The following is a 27,355-nucleotide window of genomic DNA, read 5'->3' as shown; positions in this document are numbered from 1 at the left end:
AGTCTTGAAATGTTATGACTTATTCATTTATTTTGAGTAGATGTTAAAGCCATCGGAAACTTTCAGTAAACAGTATTACACTTAGTGTATCACAACTTTTATATAAAATAACAAACATGTGAAAATTTAGGCTCAATCGGTCTTCGGAGTCAGGAGAAAATAATGGGGAAACCCTACCTTGTTTTTGCACGTTTCGCCGTGTCATGACATGTGTTTACTATAAATCCGTAATTCTCGTAGTTCGAGAATTGATAATTGTTTTAATGTTTTCTCAAAAAGTAAAGCATTTCATGGAATAATATTTCAAGTGAAGTTATTTGTAAATCTGTGAACTATTTTTTGTTTGTTTCTGTTCCGAAAGTGTATAATGGCTTTAATAAATTTACAATTTGTAAAAGTATAGTTGCTTCCCTTGTTTTTTTATAGGAGGCGTGTGCCCATCATCATTCCAAAGCCAGCTCCAGGAAACATTCTAAACAGAAGAAGAAACACCGAAGCAGACGCTCCAGATCACGTTCCGTAAGTCCTATCATTGCTCTCCATTTATCACATGAGGACAGATTAGAGTACAACACCAGTGATTTTCTTGCTGGTTCAAGCTCCTGAACACCATTGGTTATTGTCAAAGACCAGTATCCCATAACTTTGCATACACTTGAAATAGCAAACCTGTGAAAGTTTTTTTTCTAATCGGCCATAGGAGTTGGAAAAACATGCCTTCCATGCTTTCAAACATCTCGTTTGGGACATTTGCGAGATCGAAACTAATGATTGGTTTACCTTTTTTTATTTAAACTTGAGAGTTTAGGCCAAAATATTTCAATGGGAAGTTTTCCACCAGGACCATCTTTGTACCATGTAAGCTGTGTGTCCAAATCTATTGTACATTTGTTTTTGTTCAACCTTACTAATATTATGCCGGTTTTTAAGAGCAGATGACACACTTGCGCCAGTTAACTCAACTGGACAAGTTACTGTGTGATGTCTTTAAATTGAAAGAAATAATTTATTTCAGTGTGTATTTTCCTGTTTTGTTGGTTGGTTAAAAAAAATTTACCTGTAGTAATGCATTGTTTGTCTTTTTGGGGTGGGGGGGGGGGAACATGAATTTTTCCTCAAGGTATTTTTCCTGTATGAATTTGTACTTGCAATTTTAGCTAAACTACATTGTCCTCATTTATATTTTTATGCATTGGGATGTCTGGTTTTAATAAGTGAAAGGGAAGGTACACATTTGATAATTACTTAAAACAAACATAAACTTAAAAACTGACTTGGTAACGAGCATCGGAGAGATGTTGATAGTATAAGTTATTGTGGGAAACGACTCCCTCGAAAGTAACGTAGTTTTTGAGAAAGAAGTAATTTCTCACTAAAACAATAAAGACTTCTAAGTCTTTTATTCCTATCTGGTCCAACATGGGTGTTTTTAAATGATCGATTGAGCCCAAATTTTCACATGCTTGTTATTTTATGCTTTGATGGGATACACCAAGTGAGAACACTGGTCTTTGACAATTACCAAACGTGTACAGTGCCTTTAAACATCTTAATTTTAAAATGCTTTTAAGTTTTTGGTATGTAGTTTGAAGCTTTTTGAACTACTTTACTACGATGTAATTTGTATCTGTATGGAATTTTGTTCTACTTTGCTGTACCTTTTTGGTTGTACATCCTTGACAGAAGAAGGCACAATATAAATGTATTTATTATTATTGTGTTATTCTTGGAACATCCATTGGATGGGGTAGGGGATATCCCCTTATTTATTTGTCTATACTTATTTGTTAGTTCTTGTTCATTTATTTGTATATTATTTGTTTATTTATGTGTTGTTTGTAAGTAGAATTTGAAGCCTTAACATGGTGAGGTTTGAGATAAAACCATGTGAAAATCCCTTTTGAGTAGTTGTTGGTTTTTGAGTTTTCATCAATCGGTTCTTTTCAGAACTCAAAAGAGATGGTGCCGCAAACCTCTCCTCATTATTTGTTTATTGTTATTTATTTGTTTATTGTTTATTTGTTCTTCAGATGTCTGAGTCGGAAGAGGAGCGATCAAAGCGACGCTCCAAGAAGAAGAAGCGATCCCGATCACCCACACCCTCGGACTCATCTTACGAATCGGACCTCAGCAGTAAACGATCCATCTCCAAAAAACACAAAAAGAAGACCAAGAAGAGCAAGCGTAGACGATCGGTGAGTAGACGAACACAAGAGGGCGCTGTTTGAGGCGAACCAAGGAAAGATCAACGAGATGAAAATGTCTTCTGGATTGTTCGCTTGAAATTGTTCACTAATAAATTGATTGCATTACCACAATACCACAATTTAATTACAGTCAACTGAAATGCAAATCTGTAAAAAAAACTTTCCACAAACTGAAATCCTTTCTGCTAATTTTTAAATTAGTGTTGAAATATTTTTTTGTGAATTTGTCTAATATCACAAGGCCTGATGGCTACTTACCAAGTGAACTTTTAACAGTCGTAAAGAATTGGAGTATTAACCAATCCGGGACCCTACCAGTAAGGTTGAAACTGCAATAATATTTCATAATCCATGTTATTCTATTCTCGTCTTTAATTCAGCCCTCGTCGGGATCAGATTCTGACGTTAAAGAAGTTCCTCATCATCCGCCCAAAGCTTCTGCAGCTCCCGCTCCTCGTAAGACGGTCACTCCATCTCGAGCAGGAGACACACCCAAGAAGGAGAAGGTAAGGGATCCTTCCTCTTCATTATTCCTCCCTCCCAGGGCCAGGGGTGCACCCCACCTCAGGCCTTACAACCAGGGATGAAATGTTGCAGACTTTTGTTTGAAGGGAAAGACCCTGCTAGGGTCCAAAAGTCAGGCATTTGACTATTTTTTGGGCATTTATAAAATAGGTCCTTTTTGGTTGGTAAGCAGTTTGCAACAGCTAATTCTATTTTCTCACTTTTCTGTGAATTCAGACTTTTTATGTCGGCCTGGTGAAGAAAATTAGATGTTATTTTTTCCACATAATGAAATATTGCTCTTTGAACTACTTCTCTAGTCGCCGAAAAAGCTCCTCTAAATCAATAAAGCCCGGTTCATACTTCCTGCAAATGAGAATGCGATACAAGTTTTGTGGTCACAAATTCTCTACGAATAATTCGCAGGAGTTGAGCCAAAAATTTGCTTCGCATTCCCTTGAAGTGTGAACTGCGCTTTACCCCAGGGGTTACCAAAAGGTGGAAAAGCCTTAATTTTCACGAACCTTAGAAGATAATTTCATCAAAACTTTGAGCCCAGTTTCAGACTTTTTTTGTCAGCAATGATTGCATTAAAGGGTCTTTGTAGGACAAAAAACACAATGTCCACAGATTTACACTAAACTTACACAGTTTGAAGATGACGATAGTAGAAAGCTTCCCTGAAAATATTACGTGCTGAGGTGCTGTAGTTTTGGGGAAATGAGTAAAACAATGTCATGAAAATAATTTTAATCATTTACAAACGTGTTTTCATGACAATTATTTTACTCATTTCTCAAAAACTACAGCACCTCAGTAAGTTATATTTTAAGGGAAGCTTTCCACTATTTTTATCTTCAAACCCTGTAAGTTTAATGTAAATCTATGGACATTTTGAAAAAGTACCCAAGTCCTTTAAGTGTACACAGCGTTTGCACACGTTTGTGAAATTTTGCCAACCGCTTTTCTGGGAAGGTGTTACCTTTTTCACCAACTAAAAAACAGTGGTTGAAAACTCTGCCAAAGCAATAACAAGGCAATGAATATCAGACTAATGTGAACTATTTAAAACTTACCTAGTCAGTTTCCCTTCTGGTATATTACCTGACAATATTGTTTATCTTCTTACAGTTTGTTGTGTATTTTCTAAACGGTTAAAAAAATTATTTTTAACCACTATTTTTAAAGTCTCAAGATTGTAATTTTGCTCTAGGATTTTACTCTTTGATGTTTGAATGTTATTTTATATTGTAGCTTAAACGTAATTCTGACTTTTGGCTGCAAAGTTTAATTTTTATTAAAATTAATAGTAGGAATAGTAATAAAAATATAATTATATGAAAATAGTCACTCATGAATATTCGCCCTTTATGAATATTAATGTCCTTCTCACTGTTTGTACAGACTGGTTGGGACACGTCAGAGAGCGATCTGAGTGAAGGGGAGCTGGAAAAACAACGGCGGGCTCTCCTCGAACAACTCGCTGAAGGTTAAAGGTCAAGCAAGGTCAAAGGTGACCAACCAATTTAGTGAGTAGCGACTCTTTTTGTATATCAGCGATTGAATTTGTTTGTTTTAAGGGAAGTGCTGTTAGACAAACCTGGCTTAAAGGAACATTACAGAATTGGTTTTTGCTCATTAAACAGTTGCTGGCAGTGTAAGCACTTTACATGTATGTAATCCACCATATACAAACACTGACAGACCTGTAGAAGTTTGAGATCGATCAGCCATCTGGGTCACGAGAGAATAGTTAAAACTGATTACAAATTTGGCATGACATCGATTAAAAACAAAATGAATAAAACGCTCACTGAACAGTAAACTTCAAGTGGGAAATTGAAGACAGAAATATTTAAAGGGATGTTTTCTACTTTCATCATCATTAGACCGTGTAAGTTTTATGTAAATCTGTGATCTTAGAATGAAAAAAAATGTCAACTCTGTATGTTCCTTTAAGCCTCACTTTTAAGCTTTTAAGCCTCACGATGTGACCTACATTCACATTCAAACTGCCCTCTGTTGACAAAACACTGTATACGTCATGTTTCGACGGGCAAAAAGACACGTAGTCATGGTAAGATTGCATACACTTTTCTAGCTGGCTGCCAAAACACAAAGGTTTTGCCCGGCGGTATGCGCGCGAATCATGTTATGGTTTTCGTGTGACGTCAGAGGTCACATCATCTATACCAGGACAAGTGTTTTGGGGGGAATGGTGGAGGATGGACTCGAACCCTTAGACATCCAGAGAAGAAGTTCAGCAACTTTGTTCATGTTTTCCATATGAATCTTTATGTCTGGGGGGTGAGATTGCTGCAATAGCTGTGGTTGTGACATGAAAACCTTGCAGACTTAGGGTTAAAAACAAAATAAATATTTTTTATCGTGATGAAAATTTAACATCTACTGTATTGTTGCACTTGGTTCTTTTACATGTGTTACATAACACATGGGATCAACAGCTTTACGTCCCATCCGAAGGACGAAGCAATGGTAAATGTCTTGCTTAAGGATGCGGCTGGGGATTGCCACTGGTTGGTCTAGACTTTTTTTTTAAATGGACGGAGGCAAGATGGCTGAACTACTGAAGAATCTTTCCAAATATATGTGCAGCTATTACTATACAATATTAGCATTGGATTCTATTCTGCTTAGAAATTATTCTTCGTTGCTCTTCCTTAAAGTTTTGAAATTATTCAATCATTTTAGGGTTTCATTGTATAGCCAGAAAATGATTATTTTTTACTTTTGTTTTTTTCCCTTCTTGTTCTTTTTTTTTTTTAAATATTGTGGGTAGAATTTTGAATAATAAAGTTCAATGAATTTTGTGACTCATTTCTGTTGGTGTTTATTCGAGTGAGTTCATTAGTTGTGTGTTTAGACTATTGCGTACGTCATAGATTTGTTTGGACTGTGCAATGAAGTTGATTTACCCTTTTCATTGTTTGTGCCAGTTTTCCCTGATGTCATTTATTTTATTTGTTTTACTGTATTTGTATTGCCCACGGGCTTGTAACAAGCAAACACAGAAATCATCTTGAAGGTTTTTTTTTTTAAGGGAGCATACAATTCAGCAACACAACTCGTCTTTATTAGATCAGGGGTGGATTTCACAAAGAGTTAGGACTAGCCCTAACTTAGGACTAGTCCTAGGAGAGTAACTCTTCCTAACTCAAGATAAGACTAGTCTTAACTCTTTGTGAAATCGACCCCAGGTTTCCACTCGTCCTAACTCAAGATGAGACTAGTCTTTACTCTTTGTGAAATCCACCCCAGGTTTCCTAAGTGGTTTCTTTCGCTGCTTTTTCACCTCTGTGGACCACGGTTCGAATCCCAACCCGGACAGTGGCCTTTCAATTTGGTTGGGTTTTTAGTCCCTAACTTGCTAAGTGGCTGTTTCGTGTATAGGGTTCCCCCCTTACATCTTAAACTGATTACTTCTGTATAATCTTCTTGGTGTATGGGTTGTTGTTTTTTGGAGACCCTCTGTACTGTTGATAAACTTTGTGATTGTATTTATAAGCCAATTATTGATTCATGGTGGATCTTTTTTATTTTTTTTTATTTTTTCATGATATAGATTTAACAAGATTATTGTTAGTAGACTAATGAACTATACAGAAAAAAACATGAAACATCAAGAGAGGATTTTCCATGTTTTTAAATTTGTTTATAACTCGGCCTACTACATAACCGATAAAATGAATGAAATAGTACATCAAAAAGTTGCCAAAGCCTTGTTGAACGTAGAAATTTTGATACAAATTTAGGTATACATGTAAGCTTTGTTTTGGTGTATAACGTGAACCGGTTTATGAGAAGTAATTGATTGATTGGTTGATTGATTGATTGATTGCTTGCTTGCTTGATTGATTGATTGAATTTATTTGGATAAAATACATAAAGAACATGCATTAACGACATCAGGAGGTTAAACAGTAGTATTAAGTAAACCAATATGTATATAAACAAAAATGCACAAAATTATCAAAGGAAAGCTGCAAAAAAGGGCAATTACTTGCACTTATTTCCATTGTGGTCCAGAAAAAAAACCGGCAAAAGCAAGAGAAGATTAAACAAACCAGTCGTTTTAATAAATAATCTGAGCGCAGTCATGTTGCAAAATTGCCTCATAAAAAAAAGGCAAGTTTAAAGGGAGTAACAAGTTCCCCCTGCGTGCCGAATATGAAACGGGGTTATAACGTACAATTAAAGGCATCTAACACCTTTGGTAAATGTCAAAGACAAAATATACATATAGTATTAATACTCTATGCAAAAAATAACAAATCTGTAAAAATAAATTGATCAATTCGTCATCATCGAAGTTGCAGGAAAACATTGATGGAAAAAGCACCATTGAATTTGTGTGCTTTTAGCTGTCTGATAAAAGCTTCAGGCCCGAATCTATTATTGAAATATTTTTAGTGGAAAATTACTTCTTTCTCTAAAACTACGTCACTTCAGAGGGAGCCGTTTCTCACAATATCAACCTCTCCCCATTACTCGTTACAGAGTAAGGTTTTATGCTAATAATATTTTGAGTATTTACCAATAGTGTCCACTGCCTTCTATTCATGCTTTCACTCATCAAGCACCAGCAAGAGATTGTGCATGAAACTAGGAGCAAGGTCAAGAAAACTCCATGTTAAAATCCTCACTATGTGACAGCCATCGAGTGCTTACTCTCTCTAAACACTCAGACGTATCGTGGATGGATACGAGAACAGGATGGCATCCCATTTTCTCAAGAGTTCTTTTTTTTTAACACCGTGATTTCATTACGAAGTGCCTAAACATCTCTGGACACAATTGGTAACTACTCAAGATAATTAATAGCATAAAACCTTAACTTGGTAACGAGCAATGGAAAGCTGGACATTGATAGTGTAAAACGTTGTGAGAAACAGCTCCCTGTGTACACAAGTCTACGAATGTTGTCTTTTCCTCCTTTTTTCTTGCCAAGGGCCCAATTTCATAGAGCTGCTAAGCAACAAAAATTAGCATGAAATTTCTTCCTTGATGAAAAGAGGATTACCAACCAAATTTCCATTTGTATCATATTGCTTTAACTGGTATTCAGCTGTTGTTTGCTTATCTTGAAGATGACGTGAAAATTTGGTTGGTTATCCTGTTGTTATCATGGCAAAAATTTCATGCTAAGCAAATTTGTGTGCTTAGCAGCTCTATGAAATTTGGCCCTGTTCTCTCTTGTCATCTTTTCCATGAATAGTTACTCACACGCCTGCTGTCAAGAGCCATTCGTTTCCTTTGTTCAATCCCTTGTTTGTTCCCAAATTCCCGACACAGATGTGTTGTAAGCCCACAGTGTTGTTAAATATAGCCGGGAGAGCTCATTTCCGAGTATCTTGACAGTTGGGACAAAAATAATTACCAAGCATATGGTTCGGCCTTCACAGCTCTCCCTTCAGGGATTTAACAATTTTGAGATTAGTTTACCCCAAGACAAGATATCAAAAATGTACATTTGATCATCTAGTTTATTACCAGATTTTTTTGTAGCGAGTAGAAAAAAAATACAAAAATAACCCCACACTCGCCCTTCTAGGAATAGGACAATTCGTCAAATTAATCTCAGATCCCTAGACGACTTGTCAATATGTCACTGCGATCATCTTCTTTTTTTACTGTGACCAAAAAGTCAATAGGAAAATTAATCAGATATCAAACTAGCCACCTCACTGTCTTTTGTGACAACCTGTGGGACGAACCAAATTGAATTGCCCGCTGGAAAAAGGTACGACTTCACCATATGGAGTGACGCCGAGGGAATATTGACTAAAATTATTTCAACCTTTTGTTTGCCAATCATCGTTTTTGTAGTGTAGGAAACGTTGCATTTTGGACGACAGTACAAAATTCCGATTTGTACAAGTTTCTGAAGTGTACACTTCTGATCATTCTGATCTGTACACCTTTCTGATCTGTACACCTTTCTGATCTGTATACCTTTCTGATCTGTACACCTTTCTGATCTGTTTACCTTTCTGATCTGTACACCTTTCTGATCTGTGAACCTTTCTGATCTGTACACCTTTCTGATCTGTACACCTTTCTGATCTGTACACCTTTCTGATCTGTACACCTTTCTGATCTGTACACCTTTCTGATCTGTACACCTTTCTGATCTGTATACCTTTCTGATCTGTACACCTTTCTGATCTGTACACCTTTCTGATCTGTTTACCTTTCTGATCTGTACACCTTTCTGATCTGTGAACCTTTCTGATCTGTACACCTTTCTGATCTGTACACCTTTCTGATCTGTACACCTTTCTGATCTGTACACCTTTCTGATCTGTATACCTTTTTGATCTATACACCTTTCGAATCTGTATACCTTTCTGATCTGTACACGTTTCTGATCTGTACCTTTCTGATCCGTACACCTTTCGGATCTGTATACCTTTCTGATCTGTACACGTTTCTGATCTTTGTTATCTGTACACCTTTCTGACCTGTACACCTTTCTGATTTGTACACCTTTTTGATCTGTACACCTTACTGATCTGCTCGCCTTTCTGATCTGTATACCTTTCGGAACTGTATACCATTCTGATCTGTTCACCTTTTTGATTATTCTGATTTGTACACGTTTCTGATCTTTGTGATCTGTACACGTTTCTGATCTTTGTGATCTTTATACCTTTCGGAGCTGTACACGTCTCTGATCTTTCTGATTTGTACACCTTTCTGATCTCTCTGGTCTACACACGTTTCTGATGATTTTCTACAACTCCAGACGAGCCTTTCTCTGATGCAGGGTCGACACTGATATGAGCTTTACATTCCTTTATTGGTGCACGAAAAAGAACCCATACTAACCGTGGAAAGAGTATGGGTCAACATATAGCAGGTAATATATTTCTAGGTAACTACCTCGGGCTTATTGTGAACCAAAGTGTTTAACCTATTATTATTATTAAGTTAAATGAGGCAACCTTTGTTTCATTACAAGAATATGTTCATATTATAATGGTTCGTGTCTTCCGGCTTACGGACGAAGTGTTTACTTCAAATTTCTATAGTCTCTCGTTTGAAGTCTTTTTGCCTTTTTGTCGCGTGATTTGAAAATGAGACCCCTCAAGCACAATTCATGTAAAAAATAAGCGATACAATTAGACTTGTATTAGAAAAAGAGAAGATCAAGTCAGCTATGAAATACATTGTAGTAAGTGAAGTGATGTTGCCCCACCCCCCATCCCAAGCAAACAGACAACTAACTATATTGGTCACCTGAATTAGGATTCAGTGCAATTAGAATAAGGACACAGGATGCCAGACCCTTGATGCTCGATGGTGACCCACTCACTGTGTAGAGATAAGTGTGGTAAATCCACCCCATCATGATAGTGTGTGTGTTCAGGGTGATGTGCTATTATGCATTTATCTTGCTGCCTCCATCTTGGTCACGTTCCTTGTATCCAATAACAACAATGAATGCCAATAATCATTTTGAAAATAGGAACCAGACTATTTCGTTCTTCCAGCCTCGGTTGGTATCGTCAATGCATTGAAATGAGAGTAATTCAAGATGGCCGCACCGTGATAATTAAAGGTCTATATGCTGTTGTTATTATTATTACTAAAGGCACTGGACACGTTTGGTAATTACTCAAAATATATACTTCAGTATACTGGTAAAAAAAATACTCTGTGACGAGCAAAGTGAAGCCGTGACTTATTGTTGATAGTGTAAAACATAGTGAGAAACGGCCTTCTGAAGTAACGTAGTTTTAGAGAAAGAGGTAATTTCTCACTCAAGACTTCAGACATGAAGCCTTTTTTATAGGCATCTGAAAGCAAACACATTTTTGTGCAACAATGGTGTTTTAATCCTTTTTTTTTCGTTTTTTTTTCCATTCATTCTTTTGTTTCTGAAACTTCGTTGGCAAATTGGGCCGAATTTTGTGCATATTATGTTGAGATACACCAATTGAGAATACTGATTTTTGACAATTACTAATAGGTGCACTCCGCTTTAAGCTTTTAGAAGTGCGTTGACCCTGTTCCCATTCGTGACAATTTAACTGAGATTTAATCAAGTTGCCGGTGCACATGATAGGAGCGGCATTACTTCCCACCCTGTGGGGATTTTCGATTATGAAATTGCCCTTGTCTCCAACTCCAACATGACCCAATTTCAATAGACCGGTAAGCGGGCATTTTCTGCTAAGTGGGCTGCCCCTTATAAAGGCACTGGGCACTATTGGTAATAACTTCAAATAATTATTAGTTTAAAACCCTACTTGGTAACGAGTAGTGGGGAGCTGTTGATAGTATAAAACATTGTGAGAAACGGCTCCCTCTGAAGTAATGTAGTTTTCGAGAAAGAAGTAATTTCCCACTAAAATATTCGATTTTGATTTCGAGACCTCAGATTTAAAATTTGAGGCCCCGAAATCAAGCATCTGAAAGCACACAACTTCCTGTGACAAGGGTGTTTTTCTTCCTTTATTATCTCTCAACTTCGACGACCAAGTGAGCTCAAATTTTCACAGGTTGTTATTTTATGCAAATGTTGAGATACACCAGGTGGGAAGACTGGTCTTGTGTCTTCAATAGCAGTGTGTTTCATCCTTTGGCCTCGCATCATTTCACCTGGCATTATGATGATTTGGGAGATTCACAGTTAAAACTGACGTACATGTGTATACATAATGCCACCACCTTTCCTTATCCTCACGGATAAAGACAGGGGACCAGTTTAACACAACCTCTGCTTATAGTACAGCGGCTGGTAGTCTGTCATTGTGTGCTCAAAAGCGCGCGGCTTAAATCTCCTTGTCACTTTTTTTGTTTTGTTTATTTAATTTTATTTACGAAATGCCCACAAACTGCTTCACTCGGAACCATCAAGTTTTAACAGCTTGATAATTGAATTCAATCTACGTCATTTGTAATATCAAATCAAATTCTCTCTGACTGCATTACCAATGAAGTGCCATTAAAGAAATTTATAATAAAGGGGTCTCAAATTAAGAGAAAGGTCACTTAGCTTTGATCTGCGCGAGAGAAAGCAACAGGGCCATATTTCATGGTTCTGCTTACCGTAAGCACAGAATCAGCGCTTACGGAAGCAGGGAATTTGGTGCTTACCTCTAAGCATATTTCACGGGTTAGAGGCGCATTTTGGCTTCTGCACGTGCGTACACTACGTAATACTAGGTATTCTACTCTTACAAGGCCAGCGCCGACACGTAAGCGGGGAATCGTGATCGTAAGCGCAGAATTCGGCGGTAAGCAGGGCCATGAAATTAGGCCCTGTTGCCAACCTTTGTTTTGTTTTGTTTTGGAAATTCTCGACTGTGATTGATCACTCTAACTTTTCTCAATGTCTCATTTGAATACACGTATACATTTTTTGTAAATTTTTACCCACACATCATAAAAAGTTGACCCAAAAATCTAAACTATGACTCACCTTTAATTCGAACTTTTTGAAATCAAAAATTTGTTGTCCCCTTCACTTACAGAACTTTATTACGGTGTGGCCATCTTGATTTTACTCCATTCCAACTCATTGTAACCAAACTTAGGCTGGACGAAATAATAGTCTGGTGCCATGTTTGCCCAGTTTGGAAACTGGGAACATGACCAAGATGGTGACAGCTTGATAAAAGTCTATAATGGCATTCCCGACAGGGATTATATTGGGTAAAGGCCTCGGACTCAAAATTTAGATTTGTTGATCTTTATGTAAAAAAAAAAATTCCCATTTAAAGTAAGGTTAGGCAATAAATCAATATTATTCCACACTTTTTTTCATTGAAAGTGCATTTTAATTAACTGCTATTAACACAATAATTCCATTTGAATTATCATACAGTATAACTTAATATTATTGTTCGTAACTTGAAGTCATTAGTTTAAAACCAGTACCAGAAGCTGTAGATTCCCCTGCATATGACGTCACACTCTCAAAAAACGCCCTCACTAAAAAAGGCCCAAGGAGGCAAATCATTGGGCGATTGCCGTTCGTTGTGCGTAAAAATGGCGCAGTGAGATCGTACACCATTGAGAACGAGGTTGGTGGGAACTATCTATGGGTGCGTTCGATTAGCTTCCCTGTGTCGACCCCGCGCGGTGCTCACTCGGGTGAGCCCCTGACAAGAGCTAAGCGAACGATCACACTCGCCCTCTCGTTGTGACGCCATGCACCTCGGGTCACCCCCAAGTGACACACTCCGCAAGCAGGGCACTGGTGGCTGACCCGGGTGAGCCCCTGAAATGACGTCAAAGCTATTCGAACGCACCGGGGGCAGACCGGGGTCGACCCAGGGAAGCTAAACGAACGCACCCAAAACAATCCGCAATGGGTAAACCGCACCCAAAATGTTCCACTTCATTCACAATAAATGGGTCAACCCGACATAACTTGTTGTTGTATACGTCAATGTGGTGTTATGATCTTTAATATATATCTCTCTGTTATTACATTTTCAAAGTGTATCTGTGCATAAAAACACCTTGCATGTGCCGCCACCGTTGCGGGCGCACACGTACTCCACTGGTCCCCTGTCTTCATCTGTCTTTATGGTTTCAATGGATAGACACACATAGTGGCACCAGACGTGACGTGCCAGGTCAAAGGTACATCAGACACGAAATTGACATTTTCTAAAAGCCGGTATCGGCGTTTCACGAGACTCCTAGTGTGTGACGTCGAAATGGTTTGGGGCCTATTACTTGCCACACGCAACTGCATGCCAACCAACGAGTGCTCTTTCTTTGACCTCGCTGAGGGCGCGTTGCGAGCCCATGACGTCATATGCGAGAGGTCTACTATGAGTGAACCAAACTTAATCAGAAAAAAATCATTTCATTAAACATTTCTCTGGCGATTTTTAATGCCTTTTATTGAATGTTAAACTACAGCAGAATATTAAACCAAAAGCAAAATAAGACATTACTGTGATATAAACATAAATCAAAATATGAGTGTTCACATGAACTAAAAGCCATATTGTGTTTTTCTATAGCACCGTTCACACTGCTAAACCCAGGGGAAAGACTCAAGCAATTCCCGGGATTGTACCTCTTACCCATGTTCGTTTTTTATGCAATTACTCAGGTAAAACGACCATACATTACAATATTCTAACCCCGGGGTGTTTCCTCCCTTACCCTACTCCCAAGCAGGGCCCAATTTCATAGAGCTGCTAAGCACGAACATTTGCTTAGCATGAAATATCTTCCTTGATAAAAACAGGATTACCAACTAAATTTCCATTCGTTGCATATTGCTTGTTACTGGTATTCAGCTGTTGATTGCTTATCCTGAAAATCACGTAGAAATTTGGTTGGTAATCTTGTTTTTATCAAGGAAGAAATTTCATGCTAAGCAAGTTTTTGTGCTTAGAAGCTCTATGAAATTGGACCCTGGACGGTTAGTAAATTTCAGGGAAGTCTTTGTCCCGTGAGATTACCAGGGTTCCCCGCGAGATATACCATGGCTAGCTGTTACGGGATTAATAAAGAAAGAGGCTGACAATGCACAACTTTTTTGTCCGACAACTTACACCTGTTATCCAAGTAAAGAGACGTTCAACCAAAATTGTCCGTGGAAACAACTCGTACGAAGCGACATTCGTATGTGTTTTAACAGCAAATTTGCTTTGCAGCTTTTCAAGATCGGGGGAAATTGTTATAAATTGCTCTGAAAATTGCCCCTCGGTACAGTTCATGAAGCCGCACAAGTGGAAAAAAGTTATCTATGGTGTATATCTTGTATGATTAAATGCTATTTGAGTGAACTTTTGTACATACAAATGCTGTATGCACTTCCTACGTAAAACGGAAAACATTTGTTTGTAGTGCATCGGCAAATTGACGGGAAAATTAATGTCCGTATTAATTGCCGACACGCAAAATTTTGATATTATGAAATCAAAAACGGATTAATAATTTACCAGACTGAAAGAAATGATAAAATGCCACCAGCCTCGTTGAGGTATGGCGGACACATTAAATAGTGCACTGTTTATTTAGGATGCATACAGAAAAGTTTACCCAAACCATAGTGCCCTATATTAAAGTGAGATTTCAAACTTTGCATGGTTAAAGTATAAGAGAGCTGTGCGGTATTAACACCATGTGAATATCTCTTTTTGAGAATGTTGGTTTTGAAAAGAGCCGATGGTAAACAAATCAACGTTTCGATCAGTATGCTCTGATCGTCTTCAGGATAATGCTGAAATAGATGTCCTGAAGACAATCAGAGCATACTGATCGAAACGTCGAGTCGTTAACCACCGGTTCTTTTCAGAACCAACACTATCAAAAATAGTTACTAGCTACCGGACAACCTTGGTAGTCTAGTTGGTAAAGACACTGCTCTAGAATCGCAAGGGTCGTGGGTTTGAAGCCCACCCGAGTAATATGCCTGTGTGAATTTGTTTTGCATGACTCTGGAAAGTACTGAAAATACAGTGTGCTAACACAAATCGGTGTAGGTATGGGTAAAAACTAAACAAAACTATACCCGATGCAAATTTAACATATAGTACTCTCAAAAAGAGATAATATTATTTACACATGGTGTGACCGCAAACCTCCATTATATGTGCTCTAGTAATTATGTCCACCATATCTCAATTTTTTTTTATTAGATCCCCTTTTCTAAAATTAGATTTGTGAATGAACTTAGATCGAGATTGTCGATTAGAAATGGACTATTCGGGAACTGGCTCGCCGTCTTGCAGTCGTGAAAAGCAGGTGACATCATTTCGGAAATTCTGGGAAAGGAAAATGAGAAATAAAATTATAAGCGTGACTATATAGGTAGTTTATTTGATGACCTGACTTGTTATTGATTTTTAACGGCTCAATTTCATGGACTGCGGAGTGGGGATTCAATATCTGACATTTTTTAATCAGTAGTATTTCTATTTTCCGTTTAATTAAAAGGAGCATTACAGAATTTGTAAGAAAACAAAGAATGCAGGACTTGCATTTGATAAGAGTTGACGAAACTGTACATAATAATAGGCTTTAATCTCAAGATGTTCTTTCGCTTTGTTTGTTCTTTGTCCATGTTTGCCGGTCTTGTGTTTTTGTGTCGTTGTGGCTGTTTTGTTTCTTTTTGCAAATAAAAAAGGTACAATAAAAATTATTTAAACAGTTGTCTAAGATCTCAGATTTCCATAAAACCTTACGTTCTAGAGATTTTAGGATAGTATAAATTATCCCTTGAAATATTTATATATGAAATGTCAAATTTGAAGATAAATAAATAAAACTAATCTCCCGTTTCGAGTTTATCGCTCAGTGAGCTTTTTATTTTATTTTATATTTTATTTTTAATCGATGTCATACGAAATTTGTAGTCGGTTTTCACTGATTCTCGTGACCCAGAAGGCCGATCGATCTCAAACTTCTACAGGTGTGCGGTATATGATGTTCCATAAAGAAGTGAACACTGCCAGCAACTTTTTTTTTTTCGCAAAAGAACGATTCTGAAATGTTCAGGTTTGTTTAACAGCACTTCACTTAAAACGTCTCCCACTCAACCAACAAATTCAGATGCATAATAACAGGCTTCAGCTGAAGTCTTTAAGTATTTGAGTGAGAAATTACCGCTTTCTCAAAAACTACGTTACTTTAAAGGGAGCCGTTTCTCGCATTGTTTTATACTATCAGTAGCTCTCCATTACTCGTTAGGAGCAAGTTAGTTTTGATGCTATTAATAAACAATTATTTTGAGTAGTTACCAATAAATTCTAGTGCTCTTTAAATTTGCAATTTGGAATTCAATCTAATAGCCAAAGAAAGAAGAAACCATATGAGATTAATCAGGAGGGGGAGAGCAGTACAATTTCCAATCAAATAAACTAACCCATCATAATAAACGGCAATTCAAAGACGCTATACTTAGTAAACCAAATCATAGCGCGCATACAATAAACATTCATTAATGAACATATATAAATTAAATGAAACATTAATGGAAATGAAAGCCACATGTAATGCAATAAATTGGTTGATGTTGAAATAGATATCTTTTGATAGTTTTCTTGAATTTGTCGGTTTATCTGGCATTTCAGATTGAAAGTGGTAGATTTTTTTTGAAGTTTTGGGAAACCTGCACTGCAACATGCACTACAGCAATCTGTACAACTCTTAAAGGGACACGTTGCCTTTTATAAGGCGAAGGTGGTCTATGAAAAAGCGGTTTGTAACCGTTTGTTGTGATACGAATATGGCTAGAAAGATGTTATAAGTAGAATACAATGCACTTTTATTTTGTTGTCTTACCATTTTGGATGGAATCATTTAGCCAGCTTTTCTTCCCTGAAAATGAAGTGATACATATGAGTCTTTAATTTCCCGAAAATAATTACTTCTGACTTCCTCAATACAACTCACTCGATTTTCATTCAAATAATAATTGCATACATCCCGAAAGAGCAATCCCAAACTGTTGCATATTCATCTCCCGTGCATTAATTGGCCCGCCTTCTCACAAAGATTCATTACCCTGCATTGGTCTTTAGGGCAACCCAAAACTATTGAATATTCATCACCCAAGTGCATTAATGAGCCCGACCCTTCTGATGAATATTCATTACCCTGCATAGTCTCCAGGTCTCCAAGTTCATTCAATTCATCTACATTGTACATACCAAGAGGGCAACCCCAAACTGTTGCATATTCATAACGGTGCATTAATTTAACCATTGTTATCATGAATATAAATTACCCTGCATGGTCTCCATGTGTTGTGGATCCACTCCATATTAATTGAATTCACCAAAAGTTTGCATACCGAGAGGGCGACCCCAAACTATTGCATATTCATCAGCCCCGTGCATTAATAAGTCCCGCCTTCTCATGAATATTTATTACCCTATAGGGTCTTCGTGGCAACTGTTACATAATCACCGACCCATCCGCTAATAAGCCCCTCCTTATAATGAATATTCATTACCCTGCATGGTCTCCAGGTGTTGTGGATCCAGTCCATACAGTATGTAACTTCGCGCCTATTCGGTCTGTCTCTCTTTTCGGTCTCCATCATAAAGTCTTGGTCGCCGAGGGCGTCGCCCCCCGTCCAGTCGTCCGTGTCAAATGGCTGAAATGAGAAATATTTAATTTAGATTTATGTTAATTAGTGTCCTAATGAACATTCAAAAGTGCAGGAGTGTAAACCCTCGTCGACGATACGTGAAAGAATCGCCTGCAATAAAATCGCCGGCAATAAAAGGGCCAATGTATTGGGTGCGTTCGTTTAGCTCCCCTGGGTCGACCCCGGTGTGTGACGGTTTTTTTTTCCCAGGACGAACGTGTGCAGATAATTACCCACGTTTGTCCTGGAAGAAAAAACCGCCACACACCGGGGTCGACCCAGGTAAGCTAAACGAACGCACCCACTATTTCCTTTTATAGGTAAGGTAAGGTTCATTTTATTTGCAATCACATACGGTTGGATTCATTATATAAAAAAATACTAAAACTTACAAACAAAATCACAAATTTTTTAAAATTATTTAACTATGTATTTACAAGATAAATGATTGTCGACGCTTGGTGGCGCTGCAGATTCTTTTGATTTCGTGAAAACGCAACGTCGATCGACTATTGCTCTACTCTTTCACTGATTATCTGATATACGGAGAACAAAATTCTCTCAAACACAACCTTACTTGGCAACAGACAAGAATACTCATTTTGTGCCTCTGTGTAGAGACTGAGATGATCTCAGTCAGTCAGCGTTCTCACTTGAGGTGTCGCTTCACCATTGTAGATGGTTATAATATACGACATTCTAAGGTGATGACCAATGGGTCTTTGATTTCTTTGCACTTGGTTTCTGTGTGGACACAGGTGTGCGTCTATGTACGCATGCTGTGTTTGACCAGTTGTCCCCAACCCATAAGTCCCTTTAAGGGCGGGTGAAGGGCAATAAGCATGCGATCTAGCCAGTACAGGAACGTTTCTCAAGTATAGTGGGTCGTGTTGACTAAACCTTTTCGCAAATACCCATTGCGCACGCGCTAACTGTTGAATGAGGTGCATGCGGGTCTAGCTTTAGCGATCAAATGATCACTATCTAGACCAGCATGCACCTCTCATTTTACGCCTAGCGCGCGTACCAAGAATTTGCGACAAGGTCTACATGGTTCAGATGTTTTTGCGGGGAATTTTTTTGTTCCTGCATAAAAATCGTAATTTTGATCGGCGTTCAACCCGAGGCGAATTTTGAAAAAGCCCAAGCCGTAAAATAACAATATTTTTTGATATGGCAGTATTACCGACAGAATACACAACACGTGGGGTGCGTTTTGGCGACCCCAACCTAAGCCCAACCAACTCAACAAGTTGAACAGCATCGTCACCGCGCTCAACCAAACACGCGAAAACGCTTTCCGATGACCAATGTTTCTGGTTGGGGTCGCCAAAACGCACTCCAGATGGTACCACGGGATCATGTGGTGATGCCAAAACAATATGCAAACTCTTTTTGCCTAAGAGCTTTATGTCCTTTACCCCGACTCCTCTTACCTGAATCTGGTTGTTTCCATCGTAAACGGGGGCACAGCTGACTATCTGGGCCAGCAATAGGCAAGGCACGGCTAGACAAGCGAATAGAACTACATGTGGCCTCATTCTCACAACGGTTCTGGCCGGAACTCTGCCCCTGTGCATAAACAAGAATTAAAAGAAGATACCAAAAATGATATAAACGTAAAACAAGAAGCGTACGGTGGCTGAAAAGTGCCAGATGCCAGTTAACGATAATAATCGCGTACTCGCCAAATCGACTTAGAATTTCGATACAAAAACCAGTTTAGCCTGAATATCTGACGTCACACTTTGAAGCTCGTGAAATACTGTATACAGAATCACCTTTGACCTCGCATCACATGACTTTGTGTTTTTATCTGTAAGTCATATTGATCTTTGTAAGGATCAATTTTTTTATGACATTGCGTATTTTGATCAATACCTCAAAAAATTAAACAAAACCATAGTTGTATTGGTTGGGCTTATTTAAGTTTTTCCCAATCAGTCTGTGTGAGCACAATGTTGAGAAATCATTAAGCAACACAGACACAATACAAAACATAAACCTTCAACAATAATATTATTGCGGACGCGATAGCGAGTGTCCTTAACGAGTGTCCTTACGTATGAAACAAGCAACATGGTGATTAAGTTTACCTTTGACGCACACTTTCATCATCACACAACCAATATTAACAGCAATTTGCATTGAAGTTGCAAATATTACAACGAACCTATATTCGGAAGTCCATATCCATTTATAATATGGCATTTTCTTCAAAAAAAAACATAAGTGTCCTTCAAATCAGAAAGAGGGAAATCAAAATGTTAAATTAAAGCAACAATAATCACTAAGGGAGCTCTCCAATGGCCAAGTGGGACTCCTTGAAGTAAAGTAAAAAGATGATCTTTACGCAATGTGTATACGGCTGTATTGATGTCCAAAACTACGATGCAGGGAAAACAACAAAATGAAATGCTTTTACTTTCTCCCTCACAATGGAACGTACGCGTTTGTGCTCACAAAGGACCTTCTATCCATCAGACGTACTCCAACGTCCGTCTGGCTTTTTACACGATGTACAGTACATATTTCTGATTTCCCTGAAGAATGGCCTTTCTACCGAACTCAAATGGAAAAACTCTTATAATTTTTTTGAGGGGGAAAATGGACATGTCTTCTTTCAAAGTGGAAGTAAATTACCTTTGGCGTGTATTGACTGGGGGATTCCCATAGTCATGTACACCCCCCCCCCCCCCCTCTCCGTTGATACGGAGAATGGCATATCCAAGGAGAATACAAACTGATTGATGTTCAGTTGAAAACTAAATAACGTCGAAGACAAGTTATTTGGAATACTAAATAACATGGAAGACAAGTTTATTCGAATACAAAATAACATGGAAGACAAGTTATTTTGAATACAAAATAACATGGTAGACAAGTTAGTTTGATGCAAAATGACATGTTATTTTGACAAGTTAATTTGAAACTAAAAACTAAATGACATGGAAAACACGTTAGTTTAATGCAAAATGACATGGAAGACAAGTTATTTTAAACACTAAATAGCATTGACGACAAGTTAATTTGAAACTAAATAACATGGAAGACAAGTTAGTTTGATGCAAAATGACATGTTATTTTGAATACTAAATAGCATTGAAGACAAGTTAATTTGAAACTAAATAACATGGAAGACAAGTTAGTGTAATGCAAAATGACATAGAAGACGAGTTATTTTGAATACTAAATTACATGGAAGACAAGTTATTTTGAAACTAAATAACATGGAAGACAAGTTAGTTTGAAACTAAATAACATGGAAGACAAGTTAGTGTAATGCAAAATGACATAGAAGACGAGTTATTTTGAATACTAAATTACATGGAAGACAAGTTATTTTGAAACTAAATAACATGGAAGACAAGTTAGTTTGAAACTAAATAACATGGAAGACAAGTTAGTTAAATGCAAAATGACATGGAGGACAAGTTATTTTGAATACTAAATAACATGGAAGACAAGTAAATTTTCGAAACCACTACTTCGGCTTAGGATTCGGCTTCAGGCTCCGTTCTCTCGTCTGAAACCCTGGGCACGTACGCAAAGCACGCGCAAATTGTAAAAACAACTGCGGGGCCAAGCTAGCCTGAGCCGAATCCAAAGCCGGAGCCGTAGTTTCGAAAAGGGCCTGTGACCGATGTTTTCTTTTTTTCGTAGATTTTTTTTTTTTACCCTGTCGGAAAAAAAAAAAATTGCGATTGATTTTAATTTGTTCAATTTGACTCGATATCAATATTCGTTCATGGATTGATAAATTTTTAATTAAATTATGGATCGGGGGATGGTTGAGTATTTGGCATTTTTTGTGAGATTTTAGATCATACTGACGGTCATATAAGTCGTGTCCCTGATGGGTTTCCCTGGATTACAATTAGAATAATGAACACAAAGTTTCATTCATCAAGGGCACCAGCCTATTTGACATTCCGTGCGTATCCACATGTATTTAAATGAATGGCTCGATCAAATGTTACAATATCAAGGCCATACATCTTGGGATACAGGACGAGGCTATTTTTACAACCCTTGTTCAAAGTTTTTGTGAATGTCACTTTTTTGGTTGACACAAAAGTGGAACGCCACAATCAACCTTTGACGTAGGAAAATTTTTGCCCCCTGTACAAAAGACAAAAGTAGAATCAACCTAAACCAAATAAATTATATTGGGGGTTTTTATGGGTGCGTTTTCGCGGTCGGTACTATGCTTCATCAATAGCCAATGACCCAAACAGCTACTGGTGACAGCCGCGCAAACGCACCCCTGTTTGGGACACATAACAACAAAACATTAAATATTTCTAACCCAAGCTTCGTACGTTTGGTGGTATCCAAAACAGAACACAAATTATGCACAAGTTTTCTTCATTTCAAAGAAATGTAAAGAAGGTATTAAATAAATAAAAAACAGCTATTTATAAACCCATCAACCACTGTTTTCACAGCAGTTAAGCCGATAAAGTCAAGGGTGAAATCACTATTGTGTACGAAATTCTCGCCCATTTACATGTTTTGGAAAGAGTGTCTATGAAAACATTCAATGCCTACAGCTGTACCGGTACCAAAACGACATCCAAGGGGTGGTGTACATTGTAGGTAGTAGGGCCTACCCGATGATGTGTGAAAAAAATAGTCACCACGACTTGCGTCTTGTAGGAAAGTGGCCCGTGGGATTTTGCGTGACGTTGACAGTTGTGTGTTTTAAAAAGCAATAAAACTTTGTAACACACGTTTAGGATAGCACTATGAAAGGACGTGTGGATGTTTGTTTACGTCGTCGTACGGATACAAAAAGACGTAGTGGTCTATAATGGATTGCACATGACGTCATTGACCACCATCTTTGATGAATAGTGCACGCATGAAGGGCTATCATTGGCTGAGAGTTGTGGTTGGAGCGCCTATACGCGTGCACTTATTCATTGTACATGTATATAATATCGTCAAAATATCGGCGGTCGATGACGCTATGTGCAATCCATTGAGGAAGTTGCTAGAGTCATGAAGATTTGTATGAATAGCCATCTACATGTAATTTTAAAAAGAAATCAAAATGGGAGCCATTTTATTGTGTCTTAATCATGGTTGTATTACATTTGTAATTCTCAAATAGGATCAAACGCTGCACAGTCAACGAAATCGTAATTTGTGTCAATTGGTGCAGACGTGGCAGTGTTCATGCAATAAGTCAGGTATTCACACTGTAAATGCAAAGTCGAGCCAAGTTCTCTGAGTTAAAGGCAGTGGACACTATTGGTAATTACTCAAAATAATTATTATCATAAAACCTTTCCTGAATACGAGTAATGGGGAGAGGTATCGTATAAAACATTGTGAGAAACAGCTCCCTCTGAAGTGACGTAGTTTTCGAGAAAGAAGTATTTTTCCACGAATTTGATTTCGAGACCTCAGATTTATAATTTGAGGTCTCGAAATCAAGCATCTGAAAGCAACCAACTTCGTGTTACCATAGTGCGACAAGGGTTTTTTTTCTTCTTTCTTTCATTAATATCTCGCAACTTCGACGACCAATTGAGCTCAAATTTGCACAGGTTTGAAATTTTATGCATCTGTTGAGATTTACCAACTTTGAAAACTAGTATTTGACAATAACCAATAGTGTCCAGTTTCTTTAAGATATATAACAAGTTGTTTGATTAATAAACGCGTTCAGTAAACATATTCTGATCTGTGCACTGTTCACTACAATTTGCAACGTTCTGACGTTGCCTATAAAATATCATATTTTATGCAGGGCGTAATGCACCACCAGGAGCGGCACGTAGCTTACAATGTAATGTTTGTTTTGAAAAAGAAAATTCTCAACACCGGGACCGGAGTCGAGTTTCCTACTAACAAAACCCCTCAACATGGGTGTAGATTTCCACTTCGAATTTCTTTAAATATTCAACACTTAAAAGCACACATCTCCTCCCATACGAAAGTGGGAAGGGGCGACACTCTAATAAAGAAGGCAATAAACTCCAAAGACACAGAACCTCGAAGAAAACAAAACACAACAAGCCCTCTTTCGCTCGCTCTTTGTCTGAAGCACTTCTAGAAAGCTTATTATACGGAAAGGCCTACTCCTCCATTATTTATTTTAAAAGAGAAAGTTTATCTTTCCTGATTGTATTCGGGTAGTCGGCGAACACTCGAGATTACGTAAACCTATTTTATACACGTAAGGTGAGTGTGTGTGATGCTGTAAGGTTTTTACTGTTATATTATTATCTTGCGAACCAGGTCAACTATTTTAAATTATATTTTAGAGACCGATTTGAATTATTTTCTGAGTCAATGCTGTTTTTGTTTTGACGCCATACTTCCGAAGAACGTGTGGTTTACATTCCACACTGTGTTGCTTTTTGTTCGTTCCCCTATGTTTTTAAGTTGTAGATTCTTCGCTCGTGGTTTAGACAAAAATGAGACTTTTCGTATGTGGGGCGATACACTGAGATTTAACAACACAACGTGTCAGTAGTGGAGTGGTTGGCCTACTGCTCTCATTTTGTTTTCTTTCGGGAGAGGTGAATATATTGACACAGTCAAGCCACTTGGCTACCATGCTGTCACTTTCAACAATTCCAGAAACACACATTTCAATGCAAAAGATGGTCATGCCTAATTAAAGTGTGGTCACTGATGGGGTAGGTGACATATTGCTAATCAATAAAGCTAAGCATTGCAGTGCGTGTGCATGTGTAGCAACGGTGATAGAAGTTTGCAAATATTATGTTTTTTTTACATTGAAAGTATTTTAGACGGGCATAATTTCTCTGAGGTATAAAACATTAATCAACTCAGGTTATATGCCAGATGTCTTTAAGGGGTTGGAAAACTTGAGGACATGATTGTGAACTATTGGGTGCGTTTGTTTAGCTTCCCTGGGTCGACCCCGGTCTGCCCCGGTACGTTCAAATAGCTTTGACGGGGCTCATCCGGGTCAGCCCCCAGTGCCCTGCTTGTGGAGTGGGTCAATTGGTGGTGACCTGAGGTGCATGCCGTCACCTCGGGAGGACGAGTGTGATCGTTTGATTAGCTTCTTGTCAGGGGCTCACCCGAGTGAGCACTGCGGGGTCGACCCAGTGAAGCTTATCGAACGCACCCACTGTATTCGTTCAAACGCCTATGTTTATATAAGAGACGCATCTGAAGTTGAAAACTTTGTGCTTTGTGCAATCGAGCTTTATGGGTGGCTTTCGTAGAGTTCTGAGCTGCAGTGAACATTATTTATACACCCAAAAGTAATTACCAATAGTGTCCAGCCGTCGATTTCACAAAGAGTTAGGACTCGTCTTATCTCGAGTTAGGACGAGTAACTCGTCCTAACTTAGGATTAATCTTAAGGTCTGCATGCTACAGTGCAGGGTTGGGACTCGTCCTATGTCATAAGATTAATCCTAAGTTAGGAAGAGTTTTTTTTTTGGAGTAAAAATCGTGGGTCACACACAAAGTGTGGATAGGCGTATAATATACTGGTCTTTGACAGTTAATTGTGTATGCATGCCTTAAATTCCACTTAACCTATTTAACGGTAATGACATTCTTGCCTGGTGAGGTTGTCACAATAATATAAAAGGAGGGATTACCGCCATTAACATACTCTCCAATTGTGCATCAATCTTCATTGTAAATTTGAAGATGGGCAAAACGCAACCAACACTCGAAGTGACTCGCAGCGTTTGTCCTTAAGGTTTGTTTGGTAAAATCACTGCCAAAAGACCGAAACAGGTATTGGTTAGGGGGCCTACAACTGCGAAAACGCACCCCAGTTATGGCGTATTTTTACGGGGAGTGCGATCGGCACGTATCCCGGACTATAGCGATGTGAATGTATGTGGGTTTTGGCCTATATTTCCAGTTTATACGATGAGCATATTTGCCCTTGCTGGAAATGGTATCAGTTTGGTGATCCCCCTACATATTGAGAGATTTCAATGGAGGATCAATGGTTGAATATCAGGAAATATCATATCACCCCTATGGCTGACCTAGATGGGAGATGACGTTTGTTATACCATCATTGATCGGTCGGACTTCAGGTAAGGTTGTATTTTGTATATATCATATCACTGTATATAACTGGGAGAGGGAATTGTTCACGAAATGTTCTACCCTTTTGACGAAGGGTTAAAGGCAATGGACACTATAAGTTATTACTCAAAATAACTGTTTGTAACGAGCAATGGAGAGTTAATGACGTAGTTTTTGAGAAAGTGGTGATTTCTCACTCAATTAATGAAAAAAAATTAAGGCCGGAATCATTTAACTGAAAGCACACAGTGTAACAAGGGTTGTTTTTTTTCTCTCAATATTCTCTTGCAACCTCGATGACCAATATTGAGTAAAAAATTTCACAGTTTTGTTATTTTATGCATTTGTTTGGATACAACAAGAGAAAATATGGCCTACTGGTCTTTGACAATTACCGAAGGTGTCCAATGCCTTTAAGGCATTGAGTCTTCTATATTTGTTTTATTGTACGTGCTCATTCGTTCTGTTCTATCACCATGCTCCAAAATCCAACTTAAAGCTCGAAACTGTGGAAACCCCGTACTGTGACATTGACGTGGTCGCCTTGCAAAGTGGCAAGGGGTACCATACAATTTTGTTTATACCCAATTTAACACATACATTTGTACACAAAAGTAAATAACAAGACAACGGGGACTGGTCCGGTGACCATGAGATATTAACAAAACAATACATTATCCTTCAAAACGCACTTCTGGGCGCAGAGGTGGTAATTATGGTGAAGTCACACAGGACAGCAATCGCCACAAGGGAAAAACAGAGTGATCCACATGGATCAATTACGGATTTTTTATCATGATCGTGTAAAACTAAAAAAAGAACGGACTGATCTACGGTTATTCGGCAATGAAATTGCTCCCCAAAGTCCGCTGAAATTGACCTGTTCGCTTGATGCCAAAAATGGCGGAGGTGTGGATTTATGCGCGTAAAAAGCAATCTTTGCTCCTAGGCGATAATAATCTGTTGATACCATTAACCACGGAAAGACTCGAAACTTTGGTCTGGCAGCAAAACATCTTGATAGAAAGTTTATTTACTGGTTTAGACTACCACACTTTTTATATACCGGGGTTAAAAGGTATAGTTTATAGGCCTGCACGGTACCACCGTAGAGATAGGACCACGGTAACAGTGTAGAGATCAATGAGCCACAAGAACCATTTGGTATAAACCTTATCACGGGGTGGCCATCTTGGTTTTACTTCATTCCAACTCATTGTAAACCGAACTGAGGCTGGACGAACTAATAGTCTGGTGCCATGCCATGTTTGCGCAATGAATGTTAGCATTCATTACTGCTTTTGGAAACGGGGAACATGACCTAGATTGTGACAGCGTGATAATGGGTCTATAGGAGGAGGTGCGTCACCGCATTTTACACTGGTAAACTACTGTACAGCTCATTTGGGGCATGTGCTGAAGAATGCTGGGTCATATTTTCTGACGTCATTTCGCTGCAAGATATTCCACAATGTTGTTCTTTCTGTGGGTGCGTTCGTTTAGCTTCCCTGGG

General features: G+C 38.3%; 2 protein-coding genes across 3 annotated transcripts in view; one reads left to right on the top strand and one right to left on the bottom strand.

Annotated features, from left to right (window-relative positions):
• LOC117299855 (pre-mRNA-processing factor 40 homolog B-like) overlaps nt 1-4,390 on the top strand; it is a 35,484-nt gene extending 31,094 nt beyond the window's left edge. For both annotated transcript variants that reach the window (XM_033783420.1, XM_033783421.1), the window contains exons 21-24: nt 427-519; nt 2,031-2,195; nt 2,588-2,713; nt 4,116-4,390. In XM_033783420.1, the coding sequence (XP_033639311.1) occupies nt 427-519; nt 2,031-2,195; nt 2,588-2,713; nt 4,116-4,205 (474 nt within the window). In that variant the 3' untranslated portion in view covers nt 4,206-4,390. The remainder of the gene's footprint in view (nt 1-426; nt 520-2,030; nt 2,196-2,587; nt 2,714-4,115) is intronic.
• Nucleotides 4,391-16,998: 12,608 nt separating this feature from the next.
• Nucleotides 16,999-27,355, bottom strand: part of LOC117300111 — a 31,257-nt gene continuing 20,900 nt past the window's right edge. Inside the window, exons 2-4 of the mRNA XM_033783807.1 lie at nt 19,239-19,374; nt 17,665-17,808; nt 16,999-17,027 (exon numbers count right to left, since the gene is read on the bottom strand). Coding sequence (XP_033639698.1) covers nt 17,010-17,027; nt 17,665-17,808; nt 19,239-19,343 — 267 coding nt within the window. The 5' untranslated portion in view covers nt 19,344-19,374 and the 3' untranslated portion in view covers nt 16,999-17,009. The remainder of the gene's footprint in view (nt 17,028-17,664; nt 17,809-19,238; nt 19,375-27,355) is intronic.

This window comes from Asterias rubens, chromosome 15, assembly GCF_902459465.1.
Source record: "Asterias rubens chromosome 15, eAstRub1.3, whole genome shotgun sequence".
Taxonomy (NCBI): domain Eukaryota; kingdom Metazoa; phylum Echinodermata; class Asteroidea; order Forcipulatida; family Asteriidae; genus Asterias; species Asterias rubens.
This window is presented reverse-complemented; position numbering and strand designations above follow the sequence as displayed.